Source organism: Rhineura floridana, chromosome 3 (assembly GCF_030035675.1).
Source record: "Rhineura floridana isolate rRhiFlo1 chromosome 3, rRhiFlo1.hap2, whole genome shotgun sequence".
Taxonomy (NCBI): Eukaryota; Metazoa; Chordata; class Lepidosauria; order Squamata; family Rhineuridae; genus Rhineura; species Rhineura floridana.
The window spans coordinates 58,842,529-58,859,385 of record NC_084482.1 but is presented as its reverse complement, the minus strand read 5'-3'; the positions used below and the strand labels follow the sequence as shown (position 1 = coordinate 58,859,385).

Below are 16,857 nucleotides of genomic sequence, written 5' to 3'. Positions count from 1 at the left end.
AAGGGAAGGCAGGTTTTGGGATGAATCAGATGCACAAGGGAAACTCCCTAGCGCACCCGATGCCTGGGCTGCACATGGTGCTTTTAAGTCCCAACTTTGGGACTTCAAAGTGCCCAATCACCTGATGAGCACCTGTCAAATTTAGCCTGCGAGGCTGGTTCCTTCTAAGAATCTGGTCTGTGGATCCAAAAAGGTTCCTCACCCATGCTTTAGCCTCAGTTCTCTGCTGCAAGTAACAGAAACTACATGTAGCAGCAAGAAATGCATATTCTTGCCCTATTTGCCCCTCCTTCCTTTTCCCTCTCCTTCTTTATCTCTTCTATGACAAATGTTAGGCTGAAATCCCCCTGGGGCAGAGACTTATCTTCTTATTTTTTGTAAAATGCAATGCACATTGATGGGGTTACATAACTGGATTCCTAGCTACAGGAACCAGTTGAAAATCTGGCACTTTTATAAGAACTTTATGGGGGGAAATATTTTCAGTAAGATTTAGTGTTGCCATCATGCACTTGTAGAATTGCTCGCTTTTCAATTGGTTCCTGTAGTTATGCTTTTCTCAGCTGGTTGATGTCCAGGCGATAATGTTATATTTCCTTGCTGTGAAAAGCTTCTGCTAATTTCTGTACATAAAACTGCTGGTTGATACAAGGGCAGCCCAGCCTGGGATTTTCTTTTTTCCTGCTGCTTTGATGAATGATGAAGGGTCTACTAGGCCAGTAGGGTACACAAAGGCTGTGTGATCCTCATGCATTAGCGCAGGATTGCATGGTTAGACTGCAGATGTTAAATACCCACCCTAATATTATCAAAGGACATTTTGCTGGTGATGTCATAAAGGAGAAGGAGCGCTGGAAGAAAAAAAGAAAAATGTGTGCTTGCTTTTTTTCTAAAATGATCAAGTTGTTATGATGCTGCTTTATACCAAATCATACAATTGATCCATATAACCCCAGTATCATATGCTCCAGGGATGGAGAACCTGTTGCCCCCCATATGTTACTGGATTTCAACTTGCATCAGCCCTAGCCAGCATGACCCAGTGGCCAAGGATTACAGGAACTGTGATCCAACAATATCTGGAGAGCTGCAGCTCCCCCACCCTGGTATACTCTGATTCTTAGTGGCTTAACAAGGTAACCAGCTGGGGCACATTCCCAGCCTTGCTTTCTGCAGTTGTTTTAATGGAAGATTGAGGGATTTAAGCTGGGACTTTTTACAGGTAAAGCATGAGTTCTGCCATAGGCCAATGGCCCCTTTGTTTTATTCTTGGATGCTTGCAGTAAAAGGCTGCTCCACTAAGAATCCCACCTCTGACACAACCTGAGATGGAGCAAGACACCCAACTGGAGGACATACCCTGTGCATCCCGGTAGTATGCATGAGTCACGCTCCGGAACCGCTCCTGGCCTGCAGTGTCCCAGATCTGCAACAAGGCAAAGCCAGTAAGTCAAAAGGAAGATCTTCATGTTGTTTCATTAGCAGATGCAAAGCAAGTGCCAGCACACAGCTCTTTTCAGGACTAAGGTCTAGGTAGTTCCTTGCAAAAAGGGTAAAAATATACTATAGAGCCATTTATAGAAGTCCACTCAAGCAGATGAATCAAAGCCATGAATTCCATCTGAGAGTGATAAAGTTAGTGGCATGCAACCTCAGACACACAGGACTGGTACTAAGACTGCCTTGGACCTGAAAGATTTGAATATTGTATTGGCCTTGCCAAATACCTGATATTTAGGGTTGCCAGGTCCATGGCCTGAGACTGATCCTGTATCTTTAGGAAAAGAGAAGGTCAGCCAAGTGCAGGTGTTCTTGCAACTCTGTAATGGGAAAAACCACCAGATGGAATTCTCCCTCCCCCCTCCCCAACTTTTAAAGATACAGAAGACCTCTTGCAGGCCGGGCCTGGCAACCAAGAAGTCTTCTGTATCTTTAAAAGTTGTGAAGGGGGGAGGGAGAATTCCACCTTGTGGTTTTTCCCATTACAGAGTTGCAAGAACAACTGCACTAGGCTGACTTTCTCTTCTCCTAAAGATACAGGATCAGTCTCAGGCCAAGAACCTGACAACCCTACATATTGTATATAAAGTTGAGGTGGCTAACCTATGGCCAGATGTTGTTGGACCACAACACCCATCATCTCCACCTACTGGCCATGGTTAATGGGGCTGATGAGAGCTGGGAGGGCCATAGCTTAGCCACCTCTGTTTTAAATTGTAGTTGTTCTGTGGTCCTCTGCCTCTCTTGCATTTTATAAAATGCATTATTTTATAAGATACTGTGATTTTAAATTGTTGTAGTGCACAAGCACCAAAAGGGTAGGATGGACAATTTATACATATACACATATACTCTTCCTGGGCAAGGTGCTCAAGCGTGTGGCTGCCAACCAGCTCCAAATTTTCTTCAATGAAACTGATTTTCTGGATCTATTTCAATCATGGTTCAGGAACTACCTTGGTCATGCTATGTGATGATCTTTGCTGGAAAAAGGAGAGGGGCAATGTGACCCTATGTGTGACCCTGTGACCTTGGCATGAAGCCTATATGGGGGGGGAGGGAGAAATCATCCTTCAAGAAGGATGCAGACAAACTGGAACAGGTTCAGAGGAGGGCAACAAGGATGATCAGGGGACTGGAAACAAAGCCCTATGAGGAGAGACTGGCATGTTTAGCCTGGAGAAGAGAAGACTAAGGGGAGATATGAAAGCACTCTTTGAGTACATGGAAGGTTGTCACACAGAGGAGGGCCGGGATCTCTTCTCGATCATCCCAGAGTACAGGACACGGAATAATGGGCTCAAGTTACAGGAAGCCAGAATTTGACTGAACATCAGGAAAAACTTCCTAACTGTTAGAGCCATACGACAATGGAACCAATTACCTAGAGAGGTAGTGGGCTGTCCACCACTGGAGGCATTCAAGACGCAGCTGAACAGCCATCTGTTGGGAATGCTTTGATTTGGATTCTTGCATTGTGCAGGGGTTGGACTTGATGGCCTTATAGGCCCCTTCCAACTCTACTATTCTATGATTCTATGTAGCAATCCTTGTATCTACTTAGAAGGAATTCCGGTGATACACAACATCAGTGTAAGTTCATCAGACCTACCTGCAGTTTCACCTTCACACCATCCATTGTCACCACTTTGTTCTGTAAGAAAAAATAAATAAAACCACACTAGTGTATAAAGTGGAATAAATAACAGGAACTGGAAAGTCAGCTATGCCTTTGCCTTTGGGCACAGGAACCTTTACCAATGCATCTAAAGTTCATCATCAGATAGGGACTCAGCTGCTACTGAGAAGTTTTAATCTGAATGGGACAATCGGGAGTAGTTCAGTAATGCCGGTTAAAAGGTGATACCAATGTGATGTGCCATAGCCTTTTCCCACAAACCCTGGAAACCAATGATTTAGTCTCTCTTACAGATCCTAGCCTCCTCAAAAAAACTACCATTCCTAAGGTTCTTTGAAGGTAAATGTTACTGCAATTAAATCAGTTTAGATTTATAGTATAAACATGCCTTAAGGCAGGGATGGGGAACTTGGGGCCTTCCAGATGATGTTGGACTCCTAACACCCATCAGTCCCAGTCAATGGTCAGGAATAGGAATACACAGACCCTGGAAGTTTCTATGGGCACCGTACAATTTCTCCAGAGAGTGACAAACAAAATTCAAAGTGATCCTGAAAGGCTGGAGCATTGGGCTAAAAACAACAGAATGAAATTTAACAGGATAAGTGCAAAGTTATGTACCTAGGAAAAAGAAACCAAATGCACAGTTATAAGATGGAATATACTTGGCTCAGCAATACTACATACAAGAAGGATCTTGGAATTGTGTTTCATCACAAGATGAATATGAGCCAACAGTGCAATGTGGCTGCAAAAAAGGCAAATGCTATTTTAGGCTGCATTAAGTATAGTTTCCAAATCGCATAAAGTCCTAGTTCCCTTCTATTTGGCACTGGTTAGGCCTCATCTTGAGCACTGCATCCAGTTCTGGACACCACACTTTAAGAAGGATGCAGACAAACTGGAACAGGTTCAGAGGAGGGCAACAAGGATGATCAGGGGACTGGAAATAAAGCCCTGTGAGGAGAGACTGAAAGAACTGGGCATGTTTAGCCTTGAGAAGAGAAGAGTGAAGGGAGATATGATAGCGCTCTTCAGTACTTAAAAGGTTGTCAAATAGAGAAGGACCAGGATCTCTTCTTGATCATCCCAGAGTGCAGGACATGGAATAATGGGCTCAAGTTACGGAAAACCAGATTTCGACTGAATGTCAGGAAAAACTTCCTAACTGTAACAGTGGTACAACGATGGAACCAACTACCTAGGGAGGTGGTGGGCTCTCCAACACTGGAGGCATACAAGAGGCAGTTGGGCAGCCACTTCTTGGGTACGCTTTAATTTGGATTCCTGCATTGAGCAGGGGGTTGGACTCTATGGCCTTATAGGCTGCTTCCAATTCAACTATTCTATGATTCTACGAGTTGCATTCAAAGCACACAGTGGCAAGGACTCATAAGCACTAGTCACTCCAGGATGTGTGGCTGTATAACCAATTTTCAAAACTGTAAAAGTCAGAAAAATATTTTCCAGGAATAGATGCAGTGATGCAGCCCTTGGACTGTCTTGTAAATGAATCTGCTGGACTGCAAATTATGAAAGGAACTCGTGATCCAATCTGGGTCATGACCTGCCCGGATTTAATCAGGTGAGTCTGCTTAAGAATCTTGAGTTTTCTGATTCCTCCCCCATCCCTAGTCAGGGATGATGGGAGTTGTAGTCCATCAACAACTGGAAGGTCATAGATGCCTTAAAGAAGTGTGGACCCATAAGAAGGCAGGAAGTTTTGATTCAGGACATAATGCTGTGTTTCCACAGTCCCATGAACTTCCAATGCATGCCAAAACCAGCTCATATTTTCACATAATCTATAATAGGAAATGGCATGAGCTGTTACAATCTGCAGTTGATCCTACTTCCTGCCAGGGGCTATCTTCATTTAGGGCTATCTGGTTTCACTAAGTGAAAGCTAATACTCTCTTAAAGAGGTATTAATCTTCCTGTTACTGGTTTGGCCTATGTCTTCTTGATGAAGCAGAATCAAGAGGAGCTGGCATGTTGCCAGAACTGTAAGGGGCAGCGGGGGGGGGGACCAATTCCAGGCAGCTGATTGCCTTCAAAGATGGCCAATCATTAATGGGACCTCAAGATGTCTTCCACTATGCAGGATTGGACCCCAACAGTCAAAGGAGATTAATACATTTCTAGTAAAAGATTAAATGGAAAGTCCCATTTCAGGCCACAACACTTAAGACAAAAGTCACATTCAAGAAAGAGGTCTGTGATGAAATGTTTCTCATTTTAACCTCTCTCTTTTCTAAAACTGCCTTACCATGATAACATATGCTTTATCTCCTCCTTTGCACTGGATAACATTTCTATACCTCTCTCTCTGAAGTTTTCTTGATATGGGGCTTCTACTGGATCTGTGATATTATGCATTGGTAACTGCAAGACTGGATTACTGTAATGCACTTTATGTGGGACCTCCCTTGGGTTTAATCCAGAAGCTGAAGAATGTAACAGCTAGGTTGTTGACTAGGAAATCCCAATAATACCATATAGCACCTCAGAGGAAATTGCACTGGCTGCAAATATGCTATCGAGTACAACCCAAGGTTCTGCTTTAAGAATTTAAAGCCCTAAAAAACTTAGGATCAGTTTACCTAAGGGACCACCTCACCGCATATATCCCCTCCTGGCAACTTCACTCCTCAAATGGGGCATTGTTGAAAGTACCATATGCCCCAGAGGTGCACTTAGTTTGTACTACAAACCAGGCTTTTTGTGTTGCAGCTCCAGCCCTCTGGAATCAATTACCAGCTGAAATTAGACAGGCGCCTTGCATCTTGATGTTTGGGTGCCTACTGAACACATTTTTGTTTAAGGTTTTCCCTGAGGTGTGACCCAGTCATTCCGGAAATATTAATTGTACATCTGTAGAAGTGGTTTCTACTGTTTTAGAGTTTGTACAAATGGTGTTATGATTTTTAGGATTTTTTTTTGGTACTTTATCTCATTTTTATCATGCTGTACACTGCTTTGAGAGCTTCAGGCTGTGAAAAGGTTTCTAAAATTGTAAAATAAATAAATTGTTATAATTCACCCTTATTGACCTCAAACAGTTTGGTACCAGAAAAGCAGGAAAGGGTCTGGAGGCAAAGTATAGTTTCATACCACAGCTATTGGAAAGATCCTTATTTTTCAAAGTTGCTATTCCTACATTTTTATCCCACCTTTCCTTCATGGGGCTTAAGGTGCTGTAGAAGGATCTGCCATCAACCTTTCCCCATGTTATCCTTACAACCCTGTGGGGTGTATCAGGGTGAGAAGCAGTGACTGGCCAAAGGTCACCTAGTGTGCTTCATGGCCGAGTAGAAATTTGAACCAAGTTCTATCCCAACACTCTAACCACTACACCACACTAACTCTCCACCAGTTCTTGTTTTGATTGGCTGGAGGGCTGCCCCTCCTGGGTAGGGTGAATCTCTTGCCACTGGCACACATACACACCCAATGGTTAGCTGAATGACCTTGCTGTGGTATAAGGTAACCAAGTTGCATTCTTCCCACTCAGCAGAGATACCAACACACACAAAAAACAGCCTTACTGCATCAATAGCTACCCAGTTGTCCCATGATCACCAGTAGCCGTTTTTTATACACTCAGGAATGGGGAACCTGTGGCCCTCTGGATGTTGTTGGAAAACATTTCCCTTCATCCCTGAGCATTGGCCATGCTGGCTGGGGCCCATGGGAGTTGTAGTCCAACAATATTTGGTGGAAGGCCACAGGTTCACCATCCCTATTATATACTTTGGGAAAGTGTACAAGAAAACACAAGTCCCAATAAGTTCATCCAGTTACTGTTGATTACTTCAACCAAACCTACTGTTGGTCCTTATCTGCAACTACTGAGCATGGGAAGGATCTGATAGAAAACATTATGAGTGTCATGTCAACAGTATCTTGTAAGCTTGATGGGTGGAACAAACCACCTCTGATTGGCAACAGCATTCAGCACATCCTCCAAGGGGCTATATAAACAAAATGGCCCACGTCAAGGCCACCGATTCAGGGGAGAGGAATCCCCAACTCCCTGGTGCCTGGTATCAGTGCAAGGAGGATACACAACAGTGCAAACATTATTGAGTAACTGAAACAAGCCCCTGAACGTATCTGCTCAGCTTATCTGCAGACAAACAGCATATTTGCTTGCCTGCCACTGTTGCCTTAACTGGAGGTATTATCAGAAAAATGTCCTGTAGTTTGGCATGGGAAGCTGTTCACACAGCTACCCTGACCCACTCCTACATTATTCCCAGGGACCTTGGGTGACTCAGATCCATTCTAGCCCAGATGAGCTGTAGCCACCGAGAACAACATGGCCCTGCACGGGAAGACCTTTGTGAAAGCAGCTACCCATACTAATAGGAAATAACAGTAGCAAACCATTAGGACTTAACATGCTGTGTAAGTGGTTCTCGACTCCTGTAAGACATGTTTTATCACAAGGGTGTCCTCAACTTTCTCCTTTTCACACTAACAATGATCAGACAATGATGGAAGGCAGGAGCAGCCACCCGCTAATTTCTCCCTCTAAGTGTCTGCTTCCTGACTGTAGTTTTGACCTAAAACGGCACAGATCCCGGTGTCTACAGTACTGTACTGTAGCATGCTTGCTTCTTTATTATAGTCACAGGCTACTGCAATGCAGTGGCAAATTAGATAGGTAGGGCCTACCTTTAAGTTATGTAGGCTGCCACACACCTGCATCCCCCCTGCATCCCAACATAACATCCCAGGAATTTTGTTAAAAGAAACACATAACCTGGCATAGAGATGTTGGAGAATTCAATCGGAAATGGAAGTGGAAATTGACATAATTTGCATGTTCACCCAGGTCAGGAATGGAAATCATGCATTGTTGTAAGGATGATAAATCATACAATGCACATGAAGCGTTCTGAATTCCTAAACACGCCTTATCAGTACTAATATTAATATTTTATGAGAGAGTGATATATAAATACTTTTATAAAATAAAAAATAAAATAAACTATTTTTACCATATTATGGGAGAGGAAGAAAAAAAAACCCTTCTGCTCGTCTTTTTATGGTGGTCAGCCTCTGCCCTGGTCATACCACTTTAAACAGCAGGTGTGGTTTGCCATAATGCAATACTCCTCCATATGAAAAAAAAATCCCTGCACATAGAAAACTAGCAGGTCAGGGTGTCTTCAAGGGTTCCCCTCCTGCACATGGAGACGGAGCATTCTGTCATGGCAGCCATCCCCTGCAAACTAAAATGGTACAGTCCAGAGACAGGTTGCCCATTTCAGTGAGTACAGGACTAGAGGAGGATTTTACTCCTGTTTTACTTGCTGTTTTTAGTTGGCAAACGTTACATAAATAATGATGTTGTTTTCCGCATTGTTTTTAATGTTTCCCTTCCATTGCAATGCATTGAAGTTAAATGTGCACGTAATTACATTAGTTTTGGCCACAGCGGATAACGAGACAAATAACGTACATTTCAGTGGAAGCCAAAGTGTAGCGGAATGGAAACTGTAATGAAACAGACTGCAACAAACACAGAACAGAACAGAAACTGCTGCCTCCTTGCATCCCTAATGTAACATCAAGTCTCACATTGCTTTTATCAAATGCTCCCACTGAAATGCACAGAGGTGTGTGCCACACATCCTCTGTGACATGAAATTAGACCCCTGGTATGGTATGAAAAAACCTCTCCCACTTAAGCACAACCAGACCCTGAATACTGTTTGAGACATGGAGAAAAATTGAGACACCTTTCCAAATTCTTGTCCTTTCTTTGTTTTGCAATGCCAAACACACACTACTACAAATGATTCCAATATCTCATTCTTCAAAACGTTTCAACAACCCCACAGAACATACTAGATTATCCATCCAGGTAATGTCATAATACAAATTGATGATATTCATCTCAGAGAACTGAGAATGAGAAACATCAGAACATCTAAGATTATCTTGTCATGAGAACATTTCAACTCAATACCCTTGTCTTCACATACAGAACAATACGTCTGCAAGTGCTGAACTCATAAAAATAGGAAATTTCTAATAGTGTTTCCCCAGACATTATATGCTTATTGATTCTGTTTACTTTTTGAAAACATTTCAGAAAACAGTGTACCTCTGAAGGGCTTAATTGCTCCTTAATTTAACATCTGGGTGAAATGGTGAGGACTGAAGAAGGGGTGAACAGACATGTTGAATACAGCTTCACCTATCATAATGTTACAGCGGAAGGAGAAATTGCATGTGCTGAATTTCCCCCTCCCACAGATCTATTAGAGGCACAAGAATTAGGCACAAGAATTCTATACCATATGGAATATGACAACTTCCAACAATGCTTCCATGTGATTAGGGCTCCAGATTATAGCAGTGATGCATTTAAGCACTGATTCAGCCAAATTGTATGGGTTCTTTCCAGTGCCATGCCAATGTCACAAGCACTGAATAGACATGTAGAGCTGGTATCAGAACACTGATATAATGCAGCCGAAAAGCCAGTGTGACGTTTGTATATGTTTCTGTTGCAATCTGGAGCCCTGACCACAGAGGAGCAAGTTTTCAGTATTAGACTGCAAGATAAGCTATTCCGTGAATGGGTACCTGTAAGTAAAGAGACAGGAATGTTTGGAACAGGGCAGCAGGAAGGCACCAGGGGGAGTTCTGAAAAACCTGGCTAGATCTTCCCCACAGCAACAATTCATCTTTACTTGCTAACTAAGTGCTGGGGAACGTGTATGTTGCTATCTCCATCCCTGAAAAATAGATTATATGGGATAGTAAGCAAAGTCAGGGGTAAGAAATTTTAGTCCAAATGTTCCTGGACTACAACCCCATCACCCTTGACTATTAGCCATGCCGGCTGGGGCTGATAGGAGGCTGAGTCCAACACAATCAGGCCTGCCACCCCTACATTACTGAGTTAGACTCATGGTCAATCCAGCACAGCATCAAACTGCAGTCTAATACTGCAGCAAGTCTGATAAAATAATAATGCAGTGGTGCTTAATAGCCATAAACTATTGTCAATGGATCTGAATAGACATTTTAAAGAACCTATTTGTGGTTCTGTGGCTATGAGTTCCAATGATAAATTAACACTGACTAAAACTGTTGTCTTAAACTTGGCAATGATTTCATTGAGTTTGCTCTAGCTCTAGTAGTTAGGCATATAACACCCACATTGTTGCGGAGATAAGGTCTCTACTTAAAAGGCTTGTTGAAAGAGGAAGGTCTTCAGTAGGTGCTGAAAAGATAACTGAGATGGTGCCTGTCTAATATTTAAGGGAAGGGAATTCCAAAGGGTAGGTGCTACTACACTAAAGGTCCGTTTCCTATATTGTGCAGTATGGACCTCCTGATAAGATGGTATCTGCAGGAGGCCCTCACCTGCAGAGCGCAATGATAGACTGGGTATATAAGGGATAAGATGGTCTTTCAGGTATCCTGGTCCCAAGCCAGTGTGGTGTAGTGGTTAGAGTGTTGGACTAGGACCTGGGAGACCAGAGTTCGAATCCCCACACAGCCATGAAGCTCACTGGGTGACCTTGGGCCAGGCACTGCCTCTCAGCCTCAGAGGAAGGCAATGGTAAACCACCTCTGAACTCTGCTTACCATGAAAACCCTATTCGTAGGGTCACCATAAGTCAGGATCGACTTGAAGGCAATCCCCATTTTTATACCAAAATTAGAACCTTGAACTTAGTCCAGTAGCTAATAGGTAGCCTGTGCAATTTTTCAGCAGTGGGATGACATGTTGGCAATACCCTGCCCCAGTGAGCAGTCTCACCACTGCAGTTTGCTCCAGCTGCACCTTCTGGACCAACCTCGAGGGTAGCCCCACATAGGACACATTACAGTAATCCAGCCTGGAGGTTACCGGTGCAGGGACAACAGTGGTCAGGCTATCCTGGTCCAGAAACGGCTGCAGCTGTCTTACCAGCCGAAGCTGGTAAAAGGCACTCCTAGCCACTGAGGCCACCTGGGCTTCTAGAGACAAAGATGGATCCAGGAGCACCCCCAGACTACGGACCTGCTATTTCAGAGGGAGTACGACCCCATCCAAAGCAGGCAACTGACCAGTTATCTGAACTCAAGAACCACGAACCCACAGCATCTCCATCTTGCTAGGATTCAGACTCAGTTTATTGGCCCCCATCCTGCCCACCACTGAGTCCAGGCAGCAGTCCAGGGCTTGTACGGCCTCTCCCGATTCAGATGTTACAGACAAATAGATCTGGGTATCATCAGCATACTGCTGACACCTCGCCCCAAATCTAATAGTAATAAAGATAAAAATAAAAATAAAAATAAAATACTACTACTACTACTAATAATCCATATATGGCTGTTTTTTCCTGATCTTTCAAAAAGGCACTAGGGCCTAGGGCTAAATCAAACTAGATGGCATTCAAAGTGTGTAAGCATTTAGAATGCCTGGTTTTTATTGTTTAAATAGCAGCCATGTGTGTGTGCGGGAAGGGGGAGGACAGAATCAGTACTGAGACTGTAACATACAGGGAAGGGGGCTTTAACCTTTTCCCCATGGCTTGGTCTCAATTAAAATCACCCCAAATACACACACACATTCACACAGCTGTAAACTGTATGGAAGCTTCCATGAGTGACAAAGGACATTTCTGTCCTATAGCTAATCAGCTAATAGCAGCTTCAGGTGTGTAGGTGTTCATGTGATTTTCACTGGCTGCCCATTTGCTACCTGGCCAAGTTCAAGGTTCTAGTTTGGGTGTACAAGGCCCTATACAGCTTGGGACCAGGATACCTGAAAGACCGTCTTACCCCTTATATACCCTGTCGATCACTGCGCTCTGCAGGTGAGGGCCTCCTGCAGACACCATCTTATCAGGAGGTCCGTTCTGCACAACATAGGAAACAGACCTTTAGTGTAGCGGCACTTACCCTTTGGAATTCCCTCCCCTTATTAGGCAGGCGGCATCTCTGCTATCTTTTCAGCACCTACTGAAGACTTTTCTCTTTCAACAAGCCTTTTAGGTTGAGACCTATCCCAGTCTGCGTCTGTGTTAGAATTGCTTAATATGTTTTTTTAATAATGTTTTTAACCCTCTTTAAAAGTTTTTTAAAATGTTTTTAACGCTGTTTTGTTTTAATGTATTTTAAGATCTGTTTTTATGATATGTTAAAGTGTTTTTAGCACTTTGTTTGCTGCCCTGGGCTCCTGTTGGGAGGAAGGGCGGGATACAAATTAAATAAATAATAACAATAAATAATTGCAAATGCAGCATGGGGAAGGGTTAGATACCCCTCTATATGTACAGCAGTCCTGATCCCCCACCCCACCCCACTATTTAAAGAACAAAAATCAGCCATTAAACATCTTTTATGTCATGCCTGCTTTGGCCTGTACTTTATCCTTTGCCTGCACTGTGCACATCTCAGGGTCAAGCTCCACATTGCGTTAATTGTGTGGCCTGCAGCCATGTCAGAGAATTTTATTTTATTTTTTAATCCTAGGCACAGGGGCTCAGATTTCTGTTGGGATTGCAGCATACATGGAGAGGGCATTTAACCTTTCCTTCCCCAGTCATGACCCTGATAGAAATCCCCTTGTTGCACTGCAATTAGTGGTAGGAAAAAAACTGCCTTCTGGTGCCAGTGGGAGCTTTTTCTAATTGTTCTGTGTGTGCGTGTGTGCGTGCGCACACAATTTTATTGGGATGACAGGGAGGAAAGAGTTAAATCTCCACTTCCCACATGCTGCAACCCCTATGGGAAATGACCCTGCATCTAAGATTATTTTTTTAAAAAAATCTCTGCAATTAACATAATCTCAGAGGGGGCAGAGCAGGATGTCGACAATCACTCCCTATGCTGTACCCAAAGTATTTCCCTTTAGTTGTTGGCAGCTGTAGTGGTCTCACCCGGAAGTCTATGCCGACAGTGGCTATGAAGGTCCCAGAGAGGAAGGCCCCGTCTTTGAACTGGATGAGGAAGCAGGTTTTCCCCACGCCTGAATCTCCAAGCAGCATCACCTACAACATGGGGTGCAAAAGCCCATTAATAGTGCAAGGGACACGCACATACCTTCAGTAGGACTGGGAGAAGGTAGGAAAGAAGAGGAAGAGCCAAGCAATCTGAAGTCCAGGGCCTGGGCTGGGATGCCAAGCTCAAATAAGCACAACACAGGCTGCTCTTTGCTACTTCAAAGTCAGGTTAACCTCCTTGCTGATTATTCGGCTCTTGATGTTCACATAATGGGCCCATGTCCTATCGTCTGTAGACTTACTTTAAGTTCCTAAAGAAGCTTCTTTTCCTGCTTGATAGATTAGGGGGCAATCTAAACAAGACAGAAGGGCAGCCAACAGAGGAAACAACAGCTTAAATTTCACTCTCACATTAGCTCCCACCCCGCTAGACACCCATCATGTGCTTCTCTGCTTTAGCTGTACAATGTTGACAGTGACCATTCCTCAATATGGGAAACATATAACTGAGTGCAGTTAATTCCTTATCTGTTAATTGCTTGTTTATTTCCCTCTTTAGTGCTATGGGAAGTTTATGCAGGATGGTTCGAATTTTCAACCAATCCATGCTCCTTTTGGTTTAATGTTGGAGGCAGATGCCTCTGAATACCAATTGCTGGGAATCACAAGTGGGGAGAGAGCTGTTGCACTCAGGTCCTCATTTTGAGCTTCCCACTGGGGCATCCGGTTGGCCACTGTGGGGAAAAAATGCTGGACTAAATGGACCTTTGGCCAGATTCAATAGGGCTCTTCTTAAGTTCATATGAGAGGGTTTAACAAGTCTTCCTGCCTTCACTGCTACCTCAAAAGCTGTGCTTAGACTTGTGTCACCAAAGCAACATGTGATCTCTACACGTAGGAGAACAAGCTTGAGGGGTACCAAGCCCTGATTCTCTGGGGTTTCAGGCCTCTCTTGTGGGCTTGTCATCATCCCTTCTTCCAGGAGGAAAAGAAGGTTATAAACTCTCTTCCCTTATTGGTTGCCCTCAATTCCATGACCTCTTCTTTGCCACCATTTCTCCGGAGTAAGAGAGGGCAACAGAAGAATATAAGAAGAGCCTGCTGGATCAGGCCAGTGGCCCATCTAGTCCAGCATCCTGCTCTCACAGTGGCCAGCCAAATGCCCATGGGAAGCCCACAAGGAGGACCTGAGCCCAAGAGCACTCTCCCTTCCTGCGGTTTCTGGTAACTGGCTTTCAGAAGCATGCTGCCTCCAACTATGGAGGAAGAGCTCAGCCATCATGGCTAGTAGCCATTGTTAGTTTTATCCATGAAGTTGTCTAATCCTCTTTTAAAGCCATCCAAGTTGGTGGCCATCACTGCCTCTTGTGGGAGAGAATTCCCAAAATTAACTATGCACTGTGTGAAGAAGTACTTTCTTTTGTCTGTCCTGAATCTTCCAACATTCAGCTGTGGCTTGTAGCCACTCTAGATACCAGTCGCTAATGCAGCTGCTTATCTTACAGTTAGAACTAACACTCTGTCCCACTCCCATTGTATTCAAGCTGTAAGCACATGCTCTAGCTCCTGCGTTTGCTCAACTGTCTATCCAACTGAGGGGAAGAGCCATTGCTCAGTAGTAGAAGAAAGGTTCCTGGTTCAATGCCTGGCTTCTCCAAGTAGTGCTAGGAGAGACCTTGGTCTAAAATCCTGGAGAGCCACTGCCAGCCAGCGTGGACAATAGTGAACTGGATAGCCCAGTGGCCTTAACATAAGACAGCTTCCTCTGTTCCTAATGTTCACATCTGGACCGTCCTTAGGCAACTGGCTTTCTAAAGAGAAAACCTGATATGAGCTACCAGTTGAGCTGTGTACTGCCGCATATTTAACTTTGGCTCTGAATGTGCTGCATGAGCTTTTTTCGATTGCGGATAGCAAGGCTGCAATCCCATGTGTGCACTTACTTGGGAGTAAGCCTCTTGGTGAGACTTATTTCCATTAAAACATGCACAGGATCGGCTATTATTTTATGCCAAGCTTTGGGGCTAGTCACTGGATCACCCGAGACGCCTGTGATTTGTAAGAAACTTCCTGCTAGGATAGTTGCTGCTCATACCACACCTTGGGGGTTCATCAGCAAGCAAGTATCCCATTATTAGCAAAGACTCTGCAAGCTCCAAGCATTTATAAATCCCCCAAGTAATCTCCACTGGCACAGCTGGGAACCGGCACCTGTATGTATCTCGGTTCTTCTTCCACTGGAGCCAGATTTGTCATTGATTTATGGTCTGGCTGTGATTAGGATCTCAAGCCTGTTTGCAACAAATAGTTACTCCTGTCTCTCTTCTTTGCCTGTACAATATCCCCTAAAAGTCACTGCAAATGCACACAGGCTCCTCTCTGGCTTGAGGATCTCCTAGAGGTCTGAGAGGTACCATTACAGCACTTTACTCAGGTGTTAAGTGTCATGAGCAAACTTTGTCTGATTTGGGCTCCCCCCCCAGCTGCCTCACCCAGGTTGCCAGATAGCAGAGCAAACACACAAGTCAGCATCCACTCCTCCTAAGCAAACAGACCACAGCTTAGAAGTCCTGGTTTTGTTGGCACCTCTGGATCATTTTTATCTTGGGGAGAGGAAGGCATTATTTGCAGCAATGTAAAGACTTATTTCCAGAAGGGTAGCTAGGTTAGCAAAAACAAAGAAAATTAATTAATTAAAATCTTGTGCCACCTTTAAAGACTAACCAATTTTATGATGATATAGTGGGTTCCAGTCCACAAAAGCTTGCACTGTAATAAAATGTGTTAGTCTTTAAGATGACACAATATAGTCAAAGACTACTTATCATCATCATAACATTTCCTTCAAGGAGCTCAAGGTGGCATAGTATGGTATACTGGTTAGAGCATTGAACTAGGGGCCTGGGAGACCAGGGTTCAAATCCCCACTCAATCACGAAGCTCACTGGGAGTGGGGGGGCACATGTATTATGCATGTATTATGTGTCATCATATTTATATCCCACCTTTTCTCCAAGGATCTCAAGGCAGCATATATAGTTCTCCCCCTCCCCATTTTATCCTGACAACGCTGAGAGACTGTGACTAGCCCAAGGTCACCCACCTTCATAGCTAAGTGGGAATCTGAACCCTGGTCTCCCAGACCTAAGTCCAACACTCTAACCATAAGCTTTCATGGACTAGAGCTTATTTTCATCCAGAGGTCTCTAGTTCACTAAAATTTCTGCCACAATACATCTTTCAGGTATCACTAAATTTCTTTTTGGTTTCCAGTGTAAAAGACTAACCAGGCTACCCCTCTGGAATGTGTCCTATGAGAAATGTGGATCAGCAAGTACTCAACCACCTATAAAGAATGGTCCTGCCAGCCTGCTCTGAGATAACAGCAATCTCCTGTCTATCACTAGGGGATAAACCCATCAGATATGTCAGCAGTCCTTGCAGAAAAACAAACACTAGCCTTTTAACAGTCAAGCCGTTTAGAGAGGAACAGGACAAGGGAGCATCTCTAAAGTCACAAAGCCCCCCCAAAACCATGCATTATGCTGGACTTTGGGGGAATCTGCCCAGTCTTCTGAACTGCTCCTATTCCAAATGGATACAGCAGTTTCCCAAATTTCCAAGACCTAAGGCACACATTTCCATCATGAGTTAAAGTGGGAGGCATGTTTCACCATCCACACCCTGAAAGTTTTAATTGTAGAGTGTGTAAGTGAAAGGACCACCTATTTGTGGAAGAGCCCAACCCCGTTTTTG

The 16,857-nt window shown here is 43.9% G+C and overlaps 1 protein-coding gene across 10 annotated transcripts in view; it reads right to left on the bottom strand.

Moving 5' to 3' along the window:
- Positions 1-16,857, bottom strand: part of RAB37 (RAB37, member RAS oncogene family) — a 91,458-nt gene that overhangs the window by 13,157 nt on the left and 61,444 nt on the right. For 7 of the 10 annotated variants that reach the window (XR_009761304.1, XM_061616072.1, XM_061616071.1 and 4 more), the window contains 4 exons: positions 13,039-13,149; positions 3,113-3,154; positions 1,360-1,426; positions 799-851 (listed from right to left, as the gene is read on the bottom strand). Coding sequence is in view for 9 of the 10 variants with exons in the window: in XM_061616072.1 (XP_061472056.1) it covers positions 799-851; positions 1,360-1,426; positions 3,113-3,154; positions 13,039-13,149 (273 nt within the window). In the remaining variant the exon portion in view is untranslated. Of the gene's footprint in view, positions 1-798; positions 852-1,359; positions 1,427-3,112; positions 3,155-5,408; positions 5,482-13,038; positions 13,150-16,857 lie in introns of those variants that run through there. The other 3 variants (XM_061616073.1, XM_061616078.1, XM_061616079.1) reach the window with 2 other exon arrangements.